An 18,948-nucleotide genomic window follows, 5' to 3' on the forward strand; every position below is an offset into this window, starting at 1 on the left:
GTTTCGACTCACCCACGCCCTCCCCTGACCACCAAAATATTGTGTTGACGTCTGAACTACATTTATATGTGTACAAAGTTTCAGCTTGATATCTGATATGATAATCGGAAGTCGGTCAAAATTAACTTCTTCGATTTTATTACATTGCTAGTTAGTTTGTTTGTTACAAGTGAAAGAGCTTATTAAAAATACAAATATTGATTGAAAACGTTCTAAAGGGCATGCCATGTTTCATTTTCGCCTGTAAATCGTAAATACCCTCATTTTGGGTATATACCCCCCATTTGGGTATTTACCCGGTATAAACCCGGTAAATACCCATTTATAAATACCCACCCGATTGGTATATACCCGAGGCACATCACCAGGCAGCACTTACAGTTATGAATTATACCTTTTTCAAAATCCAGATTTTTACACTTTATTTTAATTTTTAAATCATGTTATTTCAATCACTAGTTTTTTGAAATAAACGATTTCAAAATTTGGGAAAAAAAAGTTGAAAAATTTACATTGAATACAATTTTTGCCAGGACTGTGGATTTCAATACAAAATTTTCTAATACATACCTATGTATACCGTCTAGTTTTTGAGAAAATTAAAAGATAGGAAAACTACGTGTTCTATTGATGTTATTGTTATTGGGAGTTTAGTTCCTTTTCTGGCGAAGGGGACAAGACAAAATACTTTGAATTAAAACGCTCTTGACAACAATGGCGCCTGGCTGGCGCCATTGTTTTAGGCATTATATTGAAATATTAAAATTTAACGATTTTATATCCTTTTTTTCAACGAATTTCGTTTTTGGAATGAAATAATTTTTTCAAACTAATGCCATTTCTTTAAAAACTAATATTTCAAAAAAATCCTACGTACTTCACTAGAGAATAGTATTTTTAAGCTCCACACAAAATTTCAGCCCAATCGGTTAAAAACTGTAGGAGTTAGTTGGTCGCCCGATGGGAGCACAGGATTTTACTATCATCCTGAACTACACCGCCATTTAAAAAATTTCACATCATTAAAAAATTTAACATTAGCCTATTCTGTTACCTATTAATATATTTAATTAAACTAAACAAACACCAAAAGAAAATAATATTTCTTCTTTGTTTTATACGCCGATGAAAATGACGCTCGATTTCATGGTTTACAAGGTGTTATTACCCCTTAACAAAAATAGTATTCAATGTGTTTTTTTTTTTAAGCTTTTTTTTCATAATTTTTGACTTTGAATTCGATTATTTCAAAAACTATTGATTGAAATAACTTGATTTGAAATTTAAAATAAAGTTTAAAATTCTGGGTTTGAAAAAATTATCTTTTAAAGTTGTAAGTGTTGCCATTGTTTTTAAATATTTTTATTATCAATTTTAGAAAATTTCCCTTCCCTCCTTAACGCAGGTAGATAAACTTTCCTTCCCATAGTAAAAAATGCTTGTATTTGATTGTTCTACAAAATCGTATCGTACTCTTGCCTTTATTTGTATTACATTTGTCCAAACCTTGATAGAGGATCTCATCATTCCCATCTATTGGCGAATCATTAGATTCACCAACTTGGTCATTGATATCTTCACTTATAGGGCTTGCCTTGGCAAACAAGCGATGAGCTTCTTCGATTTCATTATAAAAATTATGAAATGATTGTAATGATTTCCAGCACAAGGAACATATTAAGTTAAAATCAATGTCGTCATCATTTAACTTTTGTGATTGAATTCAAAAGAAATGAAATTAGTTTTATTTAGTTTTTGTTTATGATTTTTATCTTATTGCATTACCTGCAGCCAGAAATGTTTATTTACGATGGTTTTAATGCCAAGACGTAATCCATGCTCTCCAAATATCGATATAGATTTTTTTGGTATTTTTAAACATAAAATGCAATGCATTTTGTTTTGATAAACAAATTTTAATTTAAGTACTTTTTTATATTTTTGTTCAATTTTTTAATTTGTTTACAAATTTTGTACTTCTTGTTTCTTCTACTGAGCTATTCCAGCTGATTTATGAAATGTCACAAGTGATGCCAAGTTTAATTAAGTTTAGGCGCGTTCATTGAACTGAGATTTAAGATGTTCGTAAAACTAAAATACTCCGAATACAACTGAAGCAACTAATTAGGTAAATTTTTATATTTATTCACTTTTTTCACTTTGTTTATGATTTTTTTTATTAGATCAAAGTTGCTTTATTTTTCAACACTACACCGCGAAGGACAGACCGGATAGTATGATGAGATTTTTTAAACCCGTAAAGAGATGCGTTAATTCAACCGATTTATAAAAGAATGCAAATCAATGGGACATATTCATCGTCCTTTTAAGAAACCAGGTTATCTTAGACTGGGGTTTATCCAATGTTATTTGAATAGGATAAATTCCAGTCTTTCTTAGTAGCAACTTAGACAGCGTCTATGAATATCGCCCAGTAAGTATAAATGTCATAACAACCAACAAACTAAAGATTTCGCAAAAAGAAATTAATATATTTGAAAAGTTTAAATAAAGTCCAAGCTTCATTTTAGCTCCCATACATAATTTTCCCTAAAATTTAGCCGTGCTTAAATTTATTTAGTTATTTCAACTGAGTTGTTCATAGCCTCACCTAACAAATCAGGGGGGAGTCCGCTATTGTGATTTGTGATCGGCAATAATCCAAAAGACCAATTTGTCTGCGAAATCTCATTGTCTGATTGGATTTTGTGACTGTTACCGATCACTTATAAAAAAACAAACAGATTCCACCTAAGACTTTCATTTTCAACTATAATGTGAAGAAAAACTGAGAATAAAAGGCAGCTTAATTTTAACGTGATCTGCGTACTTGGCTTTAAGTACTATGTCTTTCTTATTTAATTAAGCCATTTCATAGGTCTTTTCTAACCTATGACTGTAAAAAATAAAATGCACAACTGGGTCGCACGTACAGCTGTGTTCAAAATAATAGTAGTGCCTGCATCAAAATAACATTTTTTATAATTACGGTGCTTCTACGGTTAAAAATTTAGTTTCTTTGATGTCAAAGTTTGTAACGGTCAATTACTAATAAATGTATCATAGTTTTAAAATGAAAAAGAAGGTTCCAAATAATTTTTCATTGACTTTTGGTTGTTCTTTCTAATTTGACCTGTTCAAAATAATAGTAGTTAAAGTTATTTTTGAAGAATTTAAAAGCGGTTTATAACATAGAATATTTATTTTTGGTTTAAAAGTAAGTACTCATATAATAGGAACAATTTTTCAACAAAAAACGATTTGTTTCGGTTTTAATCTATTTAAAGTTCGAAGTGCAAAACACTTCAGTTCGGATAGCGGAAACTTTTACGAAAGCTGCTTGAAGAAGGGAAAACCTACTTGGAAATTCAAGGTCTTATGAGGATGCTCCCCTGCAATGGTAGCCAATGCAATAAACTCAACGAAAAACCCCAAACGCGCGGTAGAAAAAGAAAAAAGACCGTCGTAGATGACAGGCGTACTGTCCAGATGAGCAAAGCTGAGCCTTCAGCATCGTCGTTTCGAATCCAGAAGGCTTTAAGCCTGGATTGCAGTGCAGTGAACATTCGGAGGCGACTGTTAGAGACTAATTTGTACGCTTGAAGTCCACGAAAAGTTCTGTGAAACATGTTAAAAAGCGTATCCAGTTTGTAAAAGATTACATAAACTGGCCAGCGAAGTAATAGCGTAACATATTGTTTACTGATGCGAGCAAATTTGTCCTCTTTGGTGGTACTGGATCTCCAGAATACGTCCGACGTCCACCCAATACGGAATATGTTCCAAAGTATACGACGGAAAAAGTTAAACATGGAGGGTCGAAAATTTTAGTATTTTAACATATTTCTTTGTTAACAGCGGTACTTTATGTGAACTTCAAGCGTACAAATTAGTCTCTAACAGTCGCCTCCGAATGTTCACTGCACTGCAATCCAGGCTTAAAGCCTTCTGGATTTGAAACGACGATGCAGAAGGCTCAACTTTGCTCATCTGGACAATACGCCTGTCATCTACGACGGTCTTTTTTCTTTTTCTACCGCACGTTTGGGGTTTTTCGTTGAGTTTATTGCATTGGCTACCATTGTAGGGGAGCATCCTTATATAACCTTGAATTTCCAAGTAGGTTTTCCCTTCTTCAAGCAGCTTTCGTAAAAGTTTCCGTTATCCGAACTGCAGTGTTTTGCTCTTCGAACTTTAAATAGATTAAAACCGAAACAAATCGTTTTTTGTTGAAAAATTGTTCATATTATATGAGTACTTACTTTTAAACCAAAAATAAATATTCTATATTATAAACCGCTTTTAAATTCTTCAAAAATAACTTTAACTACTATTATTTTGAACAGGTCAAATTAGAAAGAACAACCAAAAGTCAATGAAAAATTATTTGGAACCTTCTTTTTCATTTTGAAACTATGATACATTTATCAGTAATTGACCGTTACAAACTTTGACATCAAAGAAACTAAATTTTTAACCGTAGAAGCACCGTAATTATAAAAAATGTTTTTTTGATGCAGCCACTACTATTATTTTGAACACAACTGTAAGTAACTCTAATGTTAAAGCTTTTCATTGATTTATAATTTGATTAATTTTCAAAAAAAAAAAAAAAAAAAATTGATTAATTTTTTTTTTTAATCCAAAAATGTGTTTTTTGAAAATTTTGTGAAATTTTTATAGAACCATTACCTTAACTTTTTGTAAAATAATTTTGACTGAAAATCGCTACAGTAGTTTAGTGAATGAAGTAAGAATAAAAACTTATTTGCAATCGTTTTCAAACTAAATTGCAATCATAAGCTGGATGGTTTACTTGAAGGTACGAACTTTTCTGGACGAAAAACAATTAGAGCCCCCGCACACTACAGACACAGGCGGACGACCTAATAGTCGGCTGGGTAAGAAATATTTTAGTTTGAAGGCAATTGTGTAGCAAAATAAACTATTTTTTTTTCGATCAAACAAACTTTTTGATCGGCCGATACTTAATCTTTGTAGTGTGCACACTTTCATACATTTTCTTACTGATTAAGAGACCGGCTAATAGAAAGTTTGTAGAGTGCGGGGGCTCTTAGGGTGGAGTATAATGATTGGCGAAATTTTATTGATGATAAAATACAAATCTTCAATATGCATTTGAAACAGTGGATAGATGAATTTTATTGGAAAATTGTTAAAAACTGGTGTCCAGCAGTATACAATGTTCAAAAATTCTAATGAAATAGAAGCAAATAAAGGAGTTTCGCAAGGATCCCTTTTTAGTTGTTTGGACTAGCATGAAAAAGAAAAGGTCTTCCATTTTGTATGCCAATGTCCTACCCTTGCTAGAAATTGAGCACTTTCTCTGGGTAGTGAATTTTTTAATGACATAGATACAATCTCAGAGTCAAAGACTTGATCTTATTCCCCAATGCAACGTGGTGGATTTATGACAGCCTAAAAACTCGTTTTTTAGAATTACATTAATTTTATAAATCCATTTATCACTCATAGGTTTCATGAGTTTGGTATAAAAACGGCGCATTCTGCGCTAATTGGGTCATGTAGCCAGGTTGCTTATGAACGCCATTTCTATTTACCTATCTACTTGGATGACAGAGAATATTTTGTTAAAAAGCTTTCAAAATTGTAATTACAAAAAAAATAGACAAAAAGAAGGAGAATCAATTCACGCAATTGAAGAGCGGCACAATAAATTTGTAGATACTTATTAGATTTCTTTCATCCCATTCAAGTTTTATATAGAAATTTGATTCAAATCACATATTTTTCCAAACACATTAAAAATCTTCTTACCTTCAATGTTAGAGCTCTTTTAAAAGCCTTATCACACACCGGACACTTATGATCACGTTTTCTCTTATGCATAAATGTTATATGCCTCCTCAATGCAAATATTGTATTTGTTACAATACCACATTCCGTGCAAATGTGTTCTCGTGTCTCATCTGGATGTTGCGATTGTATATGTTTGCGTAATCCATTTTTATCCACCAATTTAATACCACACTTGGGACATTCAACAAATGGTTTTGGTTGATTAGTGTGTACCAATTGATGCCGTACAAAAGCTTCATGATCTCGTGAAACTTTGCCACATTGTTCACAAATTTTCTTATAACCACCTTTATGTACGCCATAGATATGTTGTCCAAGAGAAAATTTTGATGTAAATCTTAAATAAGAATCGATTGGTCAAGATTTTTCAAAATGGTAAAAGACCTACTTACAATTTATCACATTTATCGCATTTAAATTTTCGATCTAAAACGTGGGTATCCATGTGACGATCAAGAAGTTGTTTACGATAGAAAGTCCTATCACACTTGTCACATTGGAAATCAAATTTCTTGTCATGTACAATCATGTGTTTCCTCAGGTTTTCACGCGAAGACATAACTTTGGAACAGACAACACAGGAAAAATAATCAGGTAGCTTGTGTAGCAAGATGTGATCAACTAAACGACTACGTAGGGAGAATTTCTTATCACAACATGTCACAAAAGTCTTCCCGCTGTGGGAGTTTTTAAAGTGTTTTTGGAGAGTTTGAAAGTCTTTAACTGGTATTCGACATATTTCACACATAAGTTCCATATTTAGTTTAATGAACTTATCGAGTTCCTTGTGACTTATTGGCTTGTCAGATGTTTCTTGGCCAAAACTTGTAGCAAGCCATATGCCGTCTTGAATGTGAACTTTTTTATCAACTTCGTCATCATCATCATCGTTGGTGGTTTTAATCTTTTTTACTTTGGCTTTGGTATTTCTTTTACTTTCAGAGATTTCTGTGTTTTTAGATAGTTTGGAAAGTGGAATTTCTGAATCAGAATCAGCTTCTGCATCATCTTCATCTTGATCCAATTTTACATCAAGTTCAATTGAAGGTTTGATATTTTCTTCAGCAGTAGTCGTATTATCAAACTCTATTCGTTCATTTAAAGTTTCTTCTTTCATTTCAACTTTTATGGCTAAATAAAAAATAATCAAGTTTAAAGTGCTTTGCTTCTTAGAGTTTCCACACAATACAGACTTTCTATCGGCCGATAATTAGGTCGGGCTCTTCATCAGAATTAAAATATATGAGAGTGCGCAAACTAGAACTATGTAAAAAAATTGTTTTGCTTCTCGATTGCCTTCATACTAATTAGTCGGCAAACTATGTACAGACTTATAAATCAGTATAGGGCTTTACGAGCGCGAGCACACTACACCGATTAATAGCAGAATCGGCAGACTTTTCTATTTAATATTTTATGTTTCATTTTATAGCAATACAGCATATCGAACATTATTTGTGTATTAATGTTTATTAATGCAGAAAATTACACAAGACCTTAATAAAAAGAGAATGTAATGACGGTGTAGGATTCATTTAAAAAATCGATGTTGATATCAAAACCCACACAACACTAATGGAAAATTTAGAAAAAGTTTAATTAATAAATCGTCGGTTAAAAGCAAAATTATTTTAAGTCCTTAAAAAAATCCTATGCTTTCCGCAGTCGAAATATTTATTTAACAATTTGTATCTTTTCAATTTCATGGCAGTTGCATTTACCATTGGTTAAAAAAAAATTGGAATGCACATTGATTATATTGAAATGCATCAAAAGCAGAAACGCTCGTGACTTGATTGGAAATTCACAAACAATAACATTCGTTTTAGATACTATTGGTACTAAACTGTAAATGAATTCGTCCAGCTGTTTCGGATTAAACTCGATGTTAAGACGCAGTGGTCAAACCAATGCTTTATTTTCATTAAAAATTAATAAAATTCCATAAAGGTTTTTAATTTAAACACGGAGAAAAAAGACCACCTAAAAATAAGCAGATTCTGCATTATATTAAGCGAATTTCTGCATAGAAATCTGCATAGTTCTTAAGTGGGAAAATTTTACTTGAATGTGCAAATTTAAAAGAAATCAACTTAATTTAAGAGAAAAATGGAGAAACATTTTAATTAAAATAACAAAAAAAAACAAAAAAAAAAACTGGTGATCGAGCCCACAACTGTTGGGTCAGTAGGCGAGTGCCTTACCATCAGATTATTTTACAGTTGGTAATAATAATAAAATAATAATGATAAACTGCAAGTAAAGCTAAAGTCTGACGATAATTTTTAAATTTAAATTTTTTGTGGGTTTTTTAAGACGAAAATTCATATTAATATGAAATGAAGTTCACTTTAAATTTATCAGAATTTCAGTTGATTCCACTACTTATTAGCTGCGTTTCTTTGGGAATATTTATCTACTGCTTAGTACTTAAAGCTGCTTTGAACTACTTTTTCAATAGAGCAAAAGTAGATACATGGTGATCATATTTTTAAGGACAGTTAAGACTTTTATGTGGCATAGCATTTTCAAAGACAAATTGTATCAAAAGTTAATAAATGTATACATAATTTTTGATAACATTTTGTTAAGCTGATCAGATAATAAAAATGTCCTACAATATCATTCAAAAAATTCATTAAAAAACTCGAGAAATCAGGATTTGAACTTTTTCACCTGGTCATATTAATAGGGACATCATTTTACTGTAGTAGAAAATGATCAAACTTAGTACCTACTAGTTTTTGAATATGTTTATATTTTTAACTTACTGTATGTGATTAAAATTTACTCACATGGGTACGATTTCGAAAAAAAACCTTGACAACTCCGAGGCAAAAAATCTAAAAAAAACCATTGACAGATTTCAACCAATATTGCTTCCCGTGTTTTCTGAACTCTTTCCTAGAAATTGTCTTTATTTCAAAATTTTGTGATTTGTGATATACTTGCACAAATTCTCAGAGGGTTTTAAATCAGGTGGCTGTACCGGGAAAAAACATAACATGAATTTTATTTGAGTTAAAAAAGTCTTTTGAATGTTTCCGACGTTAGAGTCAGTAGTAATTGTTCTTTTAATCCGATAAAAGGTCTTATTCCAGACCAAGAAAAACACGTCCTTTAATTTAATAGTAACTGTACTTTTTTTCAAATCAATTACATATTTTTCAAAACTTATTAAGCTTGTCTTAACCAATAGTCTATTTAACGGCCAATTTCTTCACATGAGTCCTAAGTCAGCCTAGTACCCGATCTAGCTAGACCAGGTCCTAGCACTAGTACTCGGTCCTAACGAAAAGTTAGTACCTGAGCATTTCTTCACATTTATAGGACCTGATCTAAGTTCACAACGCAGTCCTAAGAATTAATTCGTATAAAACTGGTCTTACTGTCATTTTGACAATATTTTGATGTTTTAAATATATTATTTTGATAATTCAGCAAATTAAACAAAACAAAATAGACAAAAAGCGTTTAAATTTAGTGAAATCACCATTTAGAAAATAATTTAAGAACATTTTAATGACGCTTAAGAACCCCTAACAAGAAAAAATAAAAATAAAAAAAAATAATAAATTCAAGTTCTATCAAGAAGTGTCAAAATTAAAAATGGGATGTCATGATCTGTTAACTACGAGGGTCGCCTGCCGGAAGAAGAATCATATTAAGTTAGCCAATAAAAAAAGATAGTTTGCGTATTAGACGTTTGTACTTACAAAAATAATTTCAATAAAAATAACAGTTTTTAAAAGTGCAGTCTTTTTTTGTGTGATTATGTCTGATAGAAGTAATCGGTGAGAGTCGCGTTATTAACTATAACTTGAAGAAATAAAAGGCGCCGACTTTTTATTAAAAACTTCTACCCACAACTTTTTTTAATTGCTGGACAGATGTCGTTTTCCAATTGTCCATCAAAAATTAAATCCATTTTCTTCAAACAAAAATTACAAAATGCACAATTTCGACAAAAAAATAAAATGCCAAAATCAGAATAAAAATTCGGAAAAAGCAAAAAGTGAATTTAAAAGGACATCAAATCTCAAAACTGCTAATTAAATTTTCAAATGAACGCAAAAAATCCAACCAAATCAAGTTTTATCGTCGCTAGACTGTCGAATTTTAGGTTCTAACTTTTAGGACGTCCTAAGCAAAAATCGGTACCAATTTGACAGTACCAGGGCTTAGAACTTGTGTGAAGAAATCACTTGGTACCGATTTTGAGTACTAACGATTGGTATAATAACCAGGTACTACCTAATTTTGAGGACCTAGCTAGGACCAAGTCCTAACTAGTACTCGGTCCTAAATTGACAGTTCTAGGGCTTAGTACTTGAGTGAAGAAATGAGTTGATACCGATTTGAGTACTAACTTTAGGACTAGGACCGGTACTAGCGCTAGGACTCTGTGAAGAAATCGGCCGTAAATGAACTAATTCACACAAATATATTAGACTAACGGCCAATTTCTTCACATGAGTACTAAGCCAGCTTAGTACCCGGTCTAGCTAGACCAGGTCCTAGCACTAGTACTCGGTCCTAAGGAAAAGTTAGGACCTGAGCATTTCTTCACTTTATAGGACCTGATCTAAGTTCACAACGCGGTCCTAAGAATTAATTCGTATAAAACTGGTCTAACTGTCATTTTGACAATATTTTGATGTTTGAAATTATTTTATTTTGATATTTCAACAAATAAAACAAAACAAATAGACATAAAACGTTAAATTAATGATATCACAATTGAGAAAATATTTAAAAAAAAATTTTAGCTTAAAAAGACCCAACTAGAAAAGAAAATTAAGTTCAATCAAGAAGTGTGACAATCAAAAATGGAATGTTTCGATCTAATTAAAATTGGCAAAGCTAATAACCAGATCACCAACAATGACGAGGGATTTCAATAATCTGGACTAGCAACGGATGAACCACCAGTCGCCTATAGGAAGAATAATCATATAAAGAAATAACATAGACAGTTTGCATCTAGATGTGTAATTTTACATATTTCAATAAAAATAACAGTTTTTTTAAGGCGCATTTCTTTTTTTGTTGTGTGTTATGTCTCATATAAGTCATCGGTGAAAATCGCAATATTTTAACATTACATACTTGTAGACGAGCTTGCACATAGCCTCCAAAACTATTTGTTAATGGAACAAACATATTATTTTGTGTTTGAAACTAGAAGATTGATGTCGGATATCCATCTGTGATACTGTGGTTCAAAAATTGTTGCATCCAAAAAATGGACTCGAGTAGTCGCATTTTACTTTTTTTCAAGTATGAGTATAACTTTAATCGTAAATGGTTTCCAGCATTGTCGGGCGTCGAGAAATGTAAATGCAGAGTGTCTACGCAAATCCTCTCTATTTTGCCTTGGTTTTCACTTTTAAAAAGTTCGATATACATTTTTGTTACTTTTTCATCCAGAAGTGTTCTTTTGTTCATTCTTCACGTTCTGGTATTGCATTTCTCATTTCAGGTGTTCTTGGTAAATTTTTAAAAAATCATTTATTTCATCAAAATCAACAAAAAAGTACGAAACAACACCCAAGAAATTAAAAAATTAAACGAAATGAATGAAATTCATTGCTTTGATTCAAGTACTAAGCGCTAGACTACCGATTTCGAGGTCCTAACAAATACCGAGTCCTAACTAATACTCGGTAACAATTTGACAGTACTAAGGCTTAGGACTTTGGTGCAGAAATCATTTGGTACCGATTTGAGTCCTAACGATTGGTATAATAACCAGGTCCTAGCTGATTTTGAGGAGCTAGCTAGTACCGAGTCCTAACTAGTACTCGGTCCTAAATTGACAGTTCTAAGGCTTAGTACTTGAGTGAAGAAATGAGTTGATACCGATTTGAGTACTAACTTTAGGACTAGGACCGGTACTAGTGCTAGGACTCTGTGAAGAAATCGGCCGTAATAGCTATCTTTTATAAATATCCGATGAAACTTAAATTCTATACTGTCCTTAAAAATATGGCCAATATTATAAATGTTCCCAAAGGAACGCAGCTATTTTTAAAAGGTGGTATTTAAGGCGGACATAATCTTATTTTAAGGTGCCCTTTTTTTCTCGTGAACCTTTAATTATCTTTCTTTAAAAAATGTTTTCATTATAATTTAGTATTTTTGACAACAAATAGTTTGAGAATAGTCGGCAAATTATCGGTTTCGTGGGCGAACTCAATTCCCACCGAACTATTTAGTCGACCCAGTTTGAGCACAGAAACAGCCCAGACCGACTGAGCACTATCGCCCGATAGAAAATCTGTAATGTGCGGGGGCTCTTAATGGAAACTTTTCAAAACGACTTTACCTTGATACAAAATACCGTTATAATCATCTAAAATATAATCACTTGAATGTGCTTCGACTTCCATATCCTCTTCCACTTCATTTGCAGGTTTAATTTCAATCAAAGAACAATGAGCTTTTTTGATTTCTTCATAGAATTTATGAAATGATTCCAATGATGACCAGCATGGAGAACATATCAAATTGGAATTTGTATCGTCTTCATTTGGCTTTTTTTCCAACAAGAAAAAAATACAAAATTTTGTTTATTTATGATTCCTTGAAGAGTATGAGTTTGTTGTTGTTCTTTTCTTACCTCGAGCCAAAAGTGTTTAGTGATGATTTCTTTAATTTCCAAACGAAGTCCATTCTCTCCAAATATATTTATTGATTCATCAGGAGTGTTTAAACATAAAATGCACTGCATTTTAAATTATTTATTTGCAGTTTTTGTTGGAATTTAGAGAATTTTGTTTTACAAATTTGTTGACGAATGAATTCACACAAAAAATAGTCAAAACACTTGACAGCTGATTAAAAAATATTTGTTTTGCAAGTGCTGCCAAAATCAAAAACAAGTACTAAAACTTCAACTTCGACAGGGTGTTCATAATGGCGTTCGTTATTTGGGTTTTTTTTTTTCGAGAATCAAGTTCCTAAATGGAAAAACTGTTTCTAAATATTAAAAAAAAGCCAGCTAATTTTTTCAGATTTTTATTTTGAAGCTAGATGGCGCCCCAAGAGGTTAAAGTTTGTTCTAATGTGAAATAGGTATATGTGGACTTATGAGACCATTTTTTTTTTAGATAAAGCCATAAAGTAAAGTTTTTTGATGAGATTCTTAAATTCTTAAATTAAACAGAAAAATGGTTTATACCTTTTTAAAAACGGTGTTGAATATAAACATTTTTACTTTAAGGCTATATCTTAAAAAAATGGCCTCATAAGTCAACATAATATGCCTATTTCAAATGACAAAAAACCCCTCTTGGGGCGCCATCTAGCGTCAAAAAAAAAATCTGAGAAAATCGTGGAATTTTTTTATATTATTTATAAACAGTTTTTCCACTTAGGACTTGATTCAAAAATAACGAACGCCCTAGTTTTCATAGCTATAGAAACAGGTACCAAATATTTGAAACAATCAAACCAATTTATACCCAACGAACTCCAGTGAATATTCAGATGAATTTTACTTGCAGCCAAGAAATATAGGAAATTTAGTACCGATCGGAAAATTATTATGATTGTTATCGACGTATTCGATAGTGCAAGAGTAGGGGAGAAAGGAGTAGTTGGTCAGGTCGGAAAATGTATGTTGATGGAATAGGTACTATATAACATTTGTAAAAATATAAGTTGAGAAAACAATCAGACATAACATTACGATCATAGAAAATGCAAAACTTAATTATTACATAATGTTGTATTTTTTAATGAATTTTTTTTTCGAAAATCATTATTGACGGTTATTGCCATAGAAGAAAATTTTTGTATGCAAAAGAATTTATACTGTGGCAATAAGACAGAGTAGCTTAAGTCAAAAAAAAAAAAAATTTGAAAACCAATCAACTGTTATCTGCATTTACTCATTACATATAAGTTTTAATTTAAAAACAAAATTACAGAAATTAAGCTATGATGCACGCTTAAACGTAGGGACAAAAATTTCAGTTTAAATTTCCTTTCAAAAATAACATTGAAAATGATATGTTCAAAAATTCCTTAAGTCGACATAAGCTACTCTGTTTTATTGCTACAGAATCATTTTAATACAAATCAAAAATAAAATTTCGAAAAAAAATAATTTTTGAAAAATCATTTTCAAAAAATTATTTATAAGAAATTAGTTTTTTTTTAACGGTTCTTACGATTTTGAAAATATTATTATTTTTTTAAATGCATCTTGATAAAAGAAATTGAATTGCATACTTGTTTAAAAGATCGATTTGATTTCAGATGTTGTTTTTTTAACCTTGGAAAAACTAATTTTTTTATTTTTTTCCATATGCATTTATAAATTGCATATGGATTTAAAAATTTCACCAACTTGAACTCTAACAGCAAGTTAATGTGACCCAGTCGTATTTTTTTTAACTGTGCAAAGTGCAACACAAACAAAAAAAGTGTAAAGCAATACCATTTTCCGGGAGCAGATATCCGTATTTAAGTTGTTATTGATTAATCAATCAATTATTATTATTTCATAAAAAACTCCCGTTCAAACTTCATATTGATTTGGGTTTTTCCTCAAAAATAATAATAATTTCGAATGACTTAATCAAATGATCTATAGATGCTAAAATATTGGACGCTTGATTTTCCAATAAATTGGTGAGGAAATGTTATGACGGAGAGACGTTTATAGGTTTAAATGCCATTTTAATTAGTCAGATTAGATTAGGAATTAAATTTGCAAACTACCAGCAGGCAATACGAATTTTTTGGGATGTTAGGAAGTGGTTCCCCATTGCGTCATAACTGTTTACACTGGCACAAAAAAAATAGTTTTTATCAGCTAATTAGATAGACCAACCTTAAGTTATGTATTAAAACGCGATTAGTTCGAATCCGAGGCTCGTTCGAGCCATCAACTTTATCAAACATTTTATCTCCAGTAAAAGTAACACAATACAAAGAATCACAATAAAATTTTCAATTTGGCAATTTGGACCTGTGATGAGGCTAAACGGAACTCAAATTTGTATTCATGCAACGGTGTTATTAAGAAACAGCTTTTGAATGTGTTAGTGCAGGATTTTGCGACTTCTTGTGAATTAATTATTAAAATATTTTGGTAAAGTTTAAGGCTAGTTTCATAGTCAATTAAGAGGCCTTTGAGGGCAGTATATTCGAGAAATAATCAAGTACAGTGCATTAAACACGAATCTTTGAATGTTCTATCAGAGTGAAGAAACCAAATGTTATAAACGGTTTTCCAACATAACTCCACATAATAAGCACTGTAGCATTGTACAATACCTAGTTGGGCCAATATCAGCATAACGTTTGTTTATGTGTTACACACTATACAATCTCTTTGTAATTTCAAAAATATTTCTGGTTTTCACATAAGTTCAATAAATAAAAAAATATTAAGCTTACCTTAAGTGAAAGTGCTCTTTTAAATGCTTTATCGCACATAGAACATTTATGTTCCCGCTGATATTTATGAACAAAATTCAAATGCCGTTTCAAAGCTTGCAAATTCTTAACAGTTATTCCACACAGATTACAATTCTGTTCAACAGCATCCTCCAAATGTTGAAACTTGTTATGTTTGTGCAGAACTTTCTTACTCGAAAGTCTAGCTCCACAAATTTCACATTCGAAATAGGGTTTCGGTTCGTTTGTATGTTTCAACAGATGCCTCACAAAAGTTTCCTTTTCACGAAATACCTGCCCACATTGTTCACATATCTTCTTATATTGATGCATATTATAGGCATGTTGTTTTAAACGATATTCTGTTGCATAGCTAAGTTGAAATTAATAAATTAATATTTGAGGTGAAAAAAAGACCAATCCAACTTACAATTTATCACAAATGTCACATTTAAATGGTTTCTCTTCAAAATGAACTTCATGATGCCGTTCGAGGGCAGGTTTACTACAAAAACTCTTATTGCATTTCTCACAATTGAATATAAAATTCTTATTATGAATTGGCAAATGCTCCTTGAGATTACGACGAGATGGCCAAACTTTAGAACATTCCGTACACTTGAAATAGTCAGGTATTTTGTGGACTAAAATATGATCGATTATTTGAGCTCGATATTTCAGTTTTCTTCCACAACAAGACACAAAGGGTTTAGCTTTGTTATGACATCTGACAAAATGTGGATGAAGGCATGCAAACTCTTCCATTGGCTGCTGACAAAGTCCACACAAAAGTTCGATATTTAATTTTAGGAATTTGTCCAATTCTTCCGAGCATATTGGCTTTGAATAGGTTTCTTCGGCATAACAAGTGGCTAGCCATTTGCCTTCATGAACATGAAGTATTTCGTCTTTAGTATCTTTGTCTTTGTCCTCGGGACACAATGTGGAGGATACTTTGCTGGTTTTATCTTTTGCTGGCTTATTCTTCTTTTTCAGTTTTTTACTCATGGAACTTTTTTCGTTCTTTTCAAGTTCCTTCTTTGTGATTTTGTCCTTACTTTGTAGTTGTTTGGATAGTGCAGCAAGAGGCATTTCTGACTCTGAGTCAGCCTCTTCATCGTCGTCGCTTTTAACAGTTATTTCTAGAGGATTTATATTACATTGCAATTCGAATGGCACGTTGTTTGATTCGTTCACTTCAATTTTAATATCTACAGAAATGTTTTGTTAACAGTTTTGTATATTTTTATTAACACAGCCGGTCAATAGAATAGGTTTACCTTTTAAACGGTAAAGGAGAGAAAAATCTTTTCATGAATGCAGTTTATAAAAGTATGTATTTTTTCCCAAATATAAATCAGAAAAAAGGTAGTTGTAAAACTATTGCAACTTTAAAAACATGATACAAGGTGAAAAAACCTAAAAACTAAAAGAAAAGCGCATTATCCTTTGGTTGGAATTTTCTCCTGCAAGTATTTACATTCAGTATTTGAGCTGTAGAAAGATTGATGAGAAGTGCCCGAACCTAGATCTCATTCAAATCCAAAAGAAAACTCCATGAAAACATCAAATAATAGAAAATATGTTGAATTGTTATAAGTGTCACATGAGTTAAAAAAGAGATTTGCAGCTTGTGTGTTTTTTCAAGGAATTAAATAAAATCTTAATATCCTGGAAGGTTAAAATAATTACTTATTGGATTTTGGAAGGGATAAACTGCTCTTACAGCGACATCATGCTATAAGGTTGAATAAATAACACGGTGTTACAAAAATGAGGTTTTAAAATATACGCGGGCGGAGACCTATCACGTTTTGTAGAGCTAGTCGCACTTATTACGAAACGGTATTTGAAAATCCCCTAACACCCCCAAAATGTGGAGTTAGGGACAAAAAACGGTTTTTTTGACCTTCATTTTTTTTTGACCCATTGAAAAATCTAGCTTCGTCAAATTTTTACCCATTTTCGATTTTTTTACAGTTTCTAATAGGAAATAAATATACCTTTTCAATAATGTATAAAACATGTAACTCGGTTAAACCACCTAGAATTTATAAGCTGTCAAAGTTCAAAAATTCCATTTTTTTCGTCATTTATCCAACTTCGGCAAATTAAAGTATATTTTTTCACAACAGCATGCTGTTTTAAATATATATTCTAAAATAATATTTATGTATTTCCAAATCAAACGAGGTATTTTTTATGACAATCAGTTTAAAATTGGCTTAGAAAAAAAATTTTACGATTTCAACCCAGACACAGAAATTCGAACTTTTAGGTATGGAACAAAAATGTTGTTTTGGCACGTAGTAGGATAACTTGGACGCTAGGATTTGATATTGTAGAGGAGTTCAATACAAACCTTTTTTTTTGGGAAGGGGGTCTATCTCCCCCCGTTTAGGTGGGAGGGGCAGTTTTCTAAAAAAAAAATTATCAAAATAAAAAAAAATTATTAAAAAACAACGGCAACACTTACAGTAATAAATAATACCATTTCCGAAACTGTACATTTAATTTTTAAATCAATATATTATAACCAATAGCTTTTGAAATAATCGATTTCAAAGTTAAAAATAGGCGAACAAAATTTTTTTTTAAACTCATTTTATACTATTTTTGTCCAGACTGTGAATTTTAATAAAAAAAATTACTCACACAGAAAACTGCCTCAATTGAAAAATAAAAATAAAAACTATTAGAAACTGTAAATCGAAAATGGGTAAATGGACTTAATGGTGTTAAGGACTTTTTAAATACCGTTTCGTAATTAGTGCGACTATCTCTACAAAACGTGATAGGTCTCCGCCCGCGTATATTTTGAGTGTTACACCGTGTAATTGTAGTCGATATTCTATATTTTGATATTATTGGCCTTGATTTTCCTTCGTCACGTATCACTGTGAATTCATGCAAACTCACTCTCGAAATGACTTTTTCAGAGTTTATTGATTTATTCGAACCTCTTAGATAGACTTTTCCGCAGGATAACGAGCTATTCACACCTTCCGAACAGTTTTACTCTGAATAATCCAGTAAAACTTTGCACTGTTGGAAAAGTCTTTCTACTATTTGACCCACAAACTTGTTGGCTTAGGTCGTAAATGGTTTGATCGTGAATTCTATGAGTGTTCATAGTAATTTTAAAATAGAAAATAATCAAAAATTTCAATAAAAGAAGCATGAAAAAAGTAAAGTTAAATTGCTTGAGTAAAAGTTATACTACCCGAAACCTAATAGAATTTTCGAGACAGTTGTATATAAAAAAAATTGTTTAGGAGACCTATTATGACTCGCGAATCGCTAGAAAAATTTGGCGTATCAAAGTTATTGATCCTTTAATGAGCCATTTAGCGTTTTAAATCGTTTTCTAATCTGAATACCATGATGTGAGTGTTTCCCATATCGTTTGACTTGAGTCGAACGTTCGACTCGCTCGTCATAATAGGGCCCTAGACAGGCGCGGATCTAGAAATTTGGTTTGGAGGGGGTCACAGGACTAAAAGAACTTACTTCCTGGATAATCAAAAAAAAAAAAAATGGTGAAGTGCTCAAAATACATATATTATGCTTAATTTTAGCTAACATAAAAAGTTCTATCCTAAGATCAAATGTATTTTCGAGAGGTTTTTGTTTCGGAGCTTAAATTAAGGTCAATACTATGCATACCTAAGTAGCCAACTTGATTTATTTCATTAA

At 31.5% G+C, this 18,948-nt stretch overlaps 1 protein-coding gene across 1 annotated transcript in view; it reads right to left on the reverse strand.

Moving 5' to 3' along the window:
• The window catches only part of LOC129907328 (zinc finger protein 91-like), a 75,667-nt gene that overhangs the window by 51,650 nt on the left and 5,069 nt on the right, over positions 1 to 18,948 (reverse strand). Inside the window, exons 3-8 of the mRNA XM_055983471.1 lie at positions 15,683 to 16,463; positions 15,253 to 15,625; positions 12,464 to 12,568; positions 12,170 to 12,377; positions 6,234 to 6,972; positions 5,800 to 6,178 (exon numbers count right to left, since the gene is read on the reverse strand). Of these exons, the coding sequence (XP_055839446.1) occupies positions 5,800 to 6,178; positions 6,234 to 6,972; positions 12,170 to 12,377; positions 12,464 to 12,568; positions 15,253 to 15,625; positions 15,683 to 16,463 (2,585 nt within the window). The remainder of the gene's footprint in view (positions 1 to 5,799; positions 6,179 to 6,233; positions 6,973 to 12,169; positions 12,378 to 12,463; positions 12,569 to 15,252; positions 15,626 to 15,682; positions 16,464 to 18,948) is intronic.

Source organism: Episyrphus balteatus, chromosome 1 (assembly GCF_945859705.1).
Source record: "Episyrphus balteatus chromosome 1, idEpiBalt1.1, whole genome shotgun sequence".
Lineage (NCBI taxonomy): Eukaryota > Metazoa > Arthropoda > Insecta > Diptera > Syrphidae > Episyrphus > Episyrphus balteatus.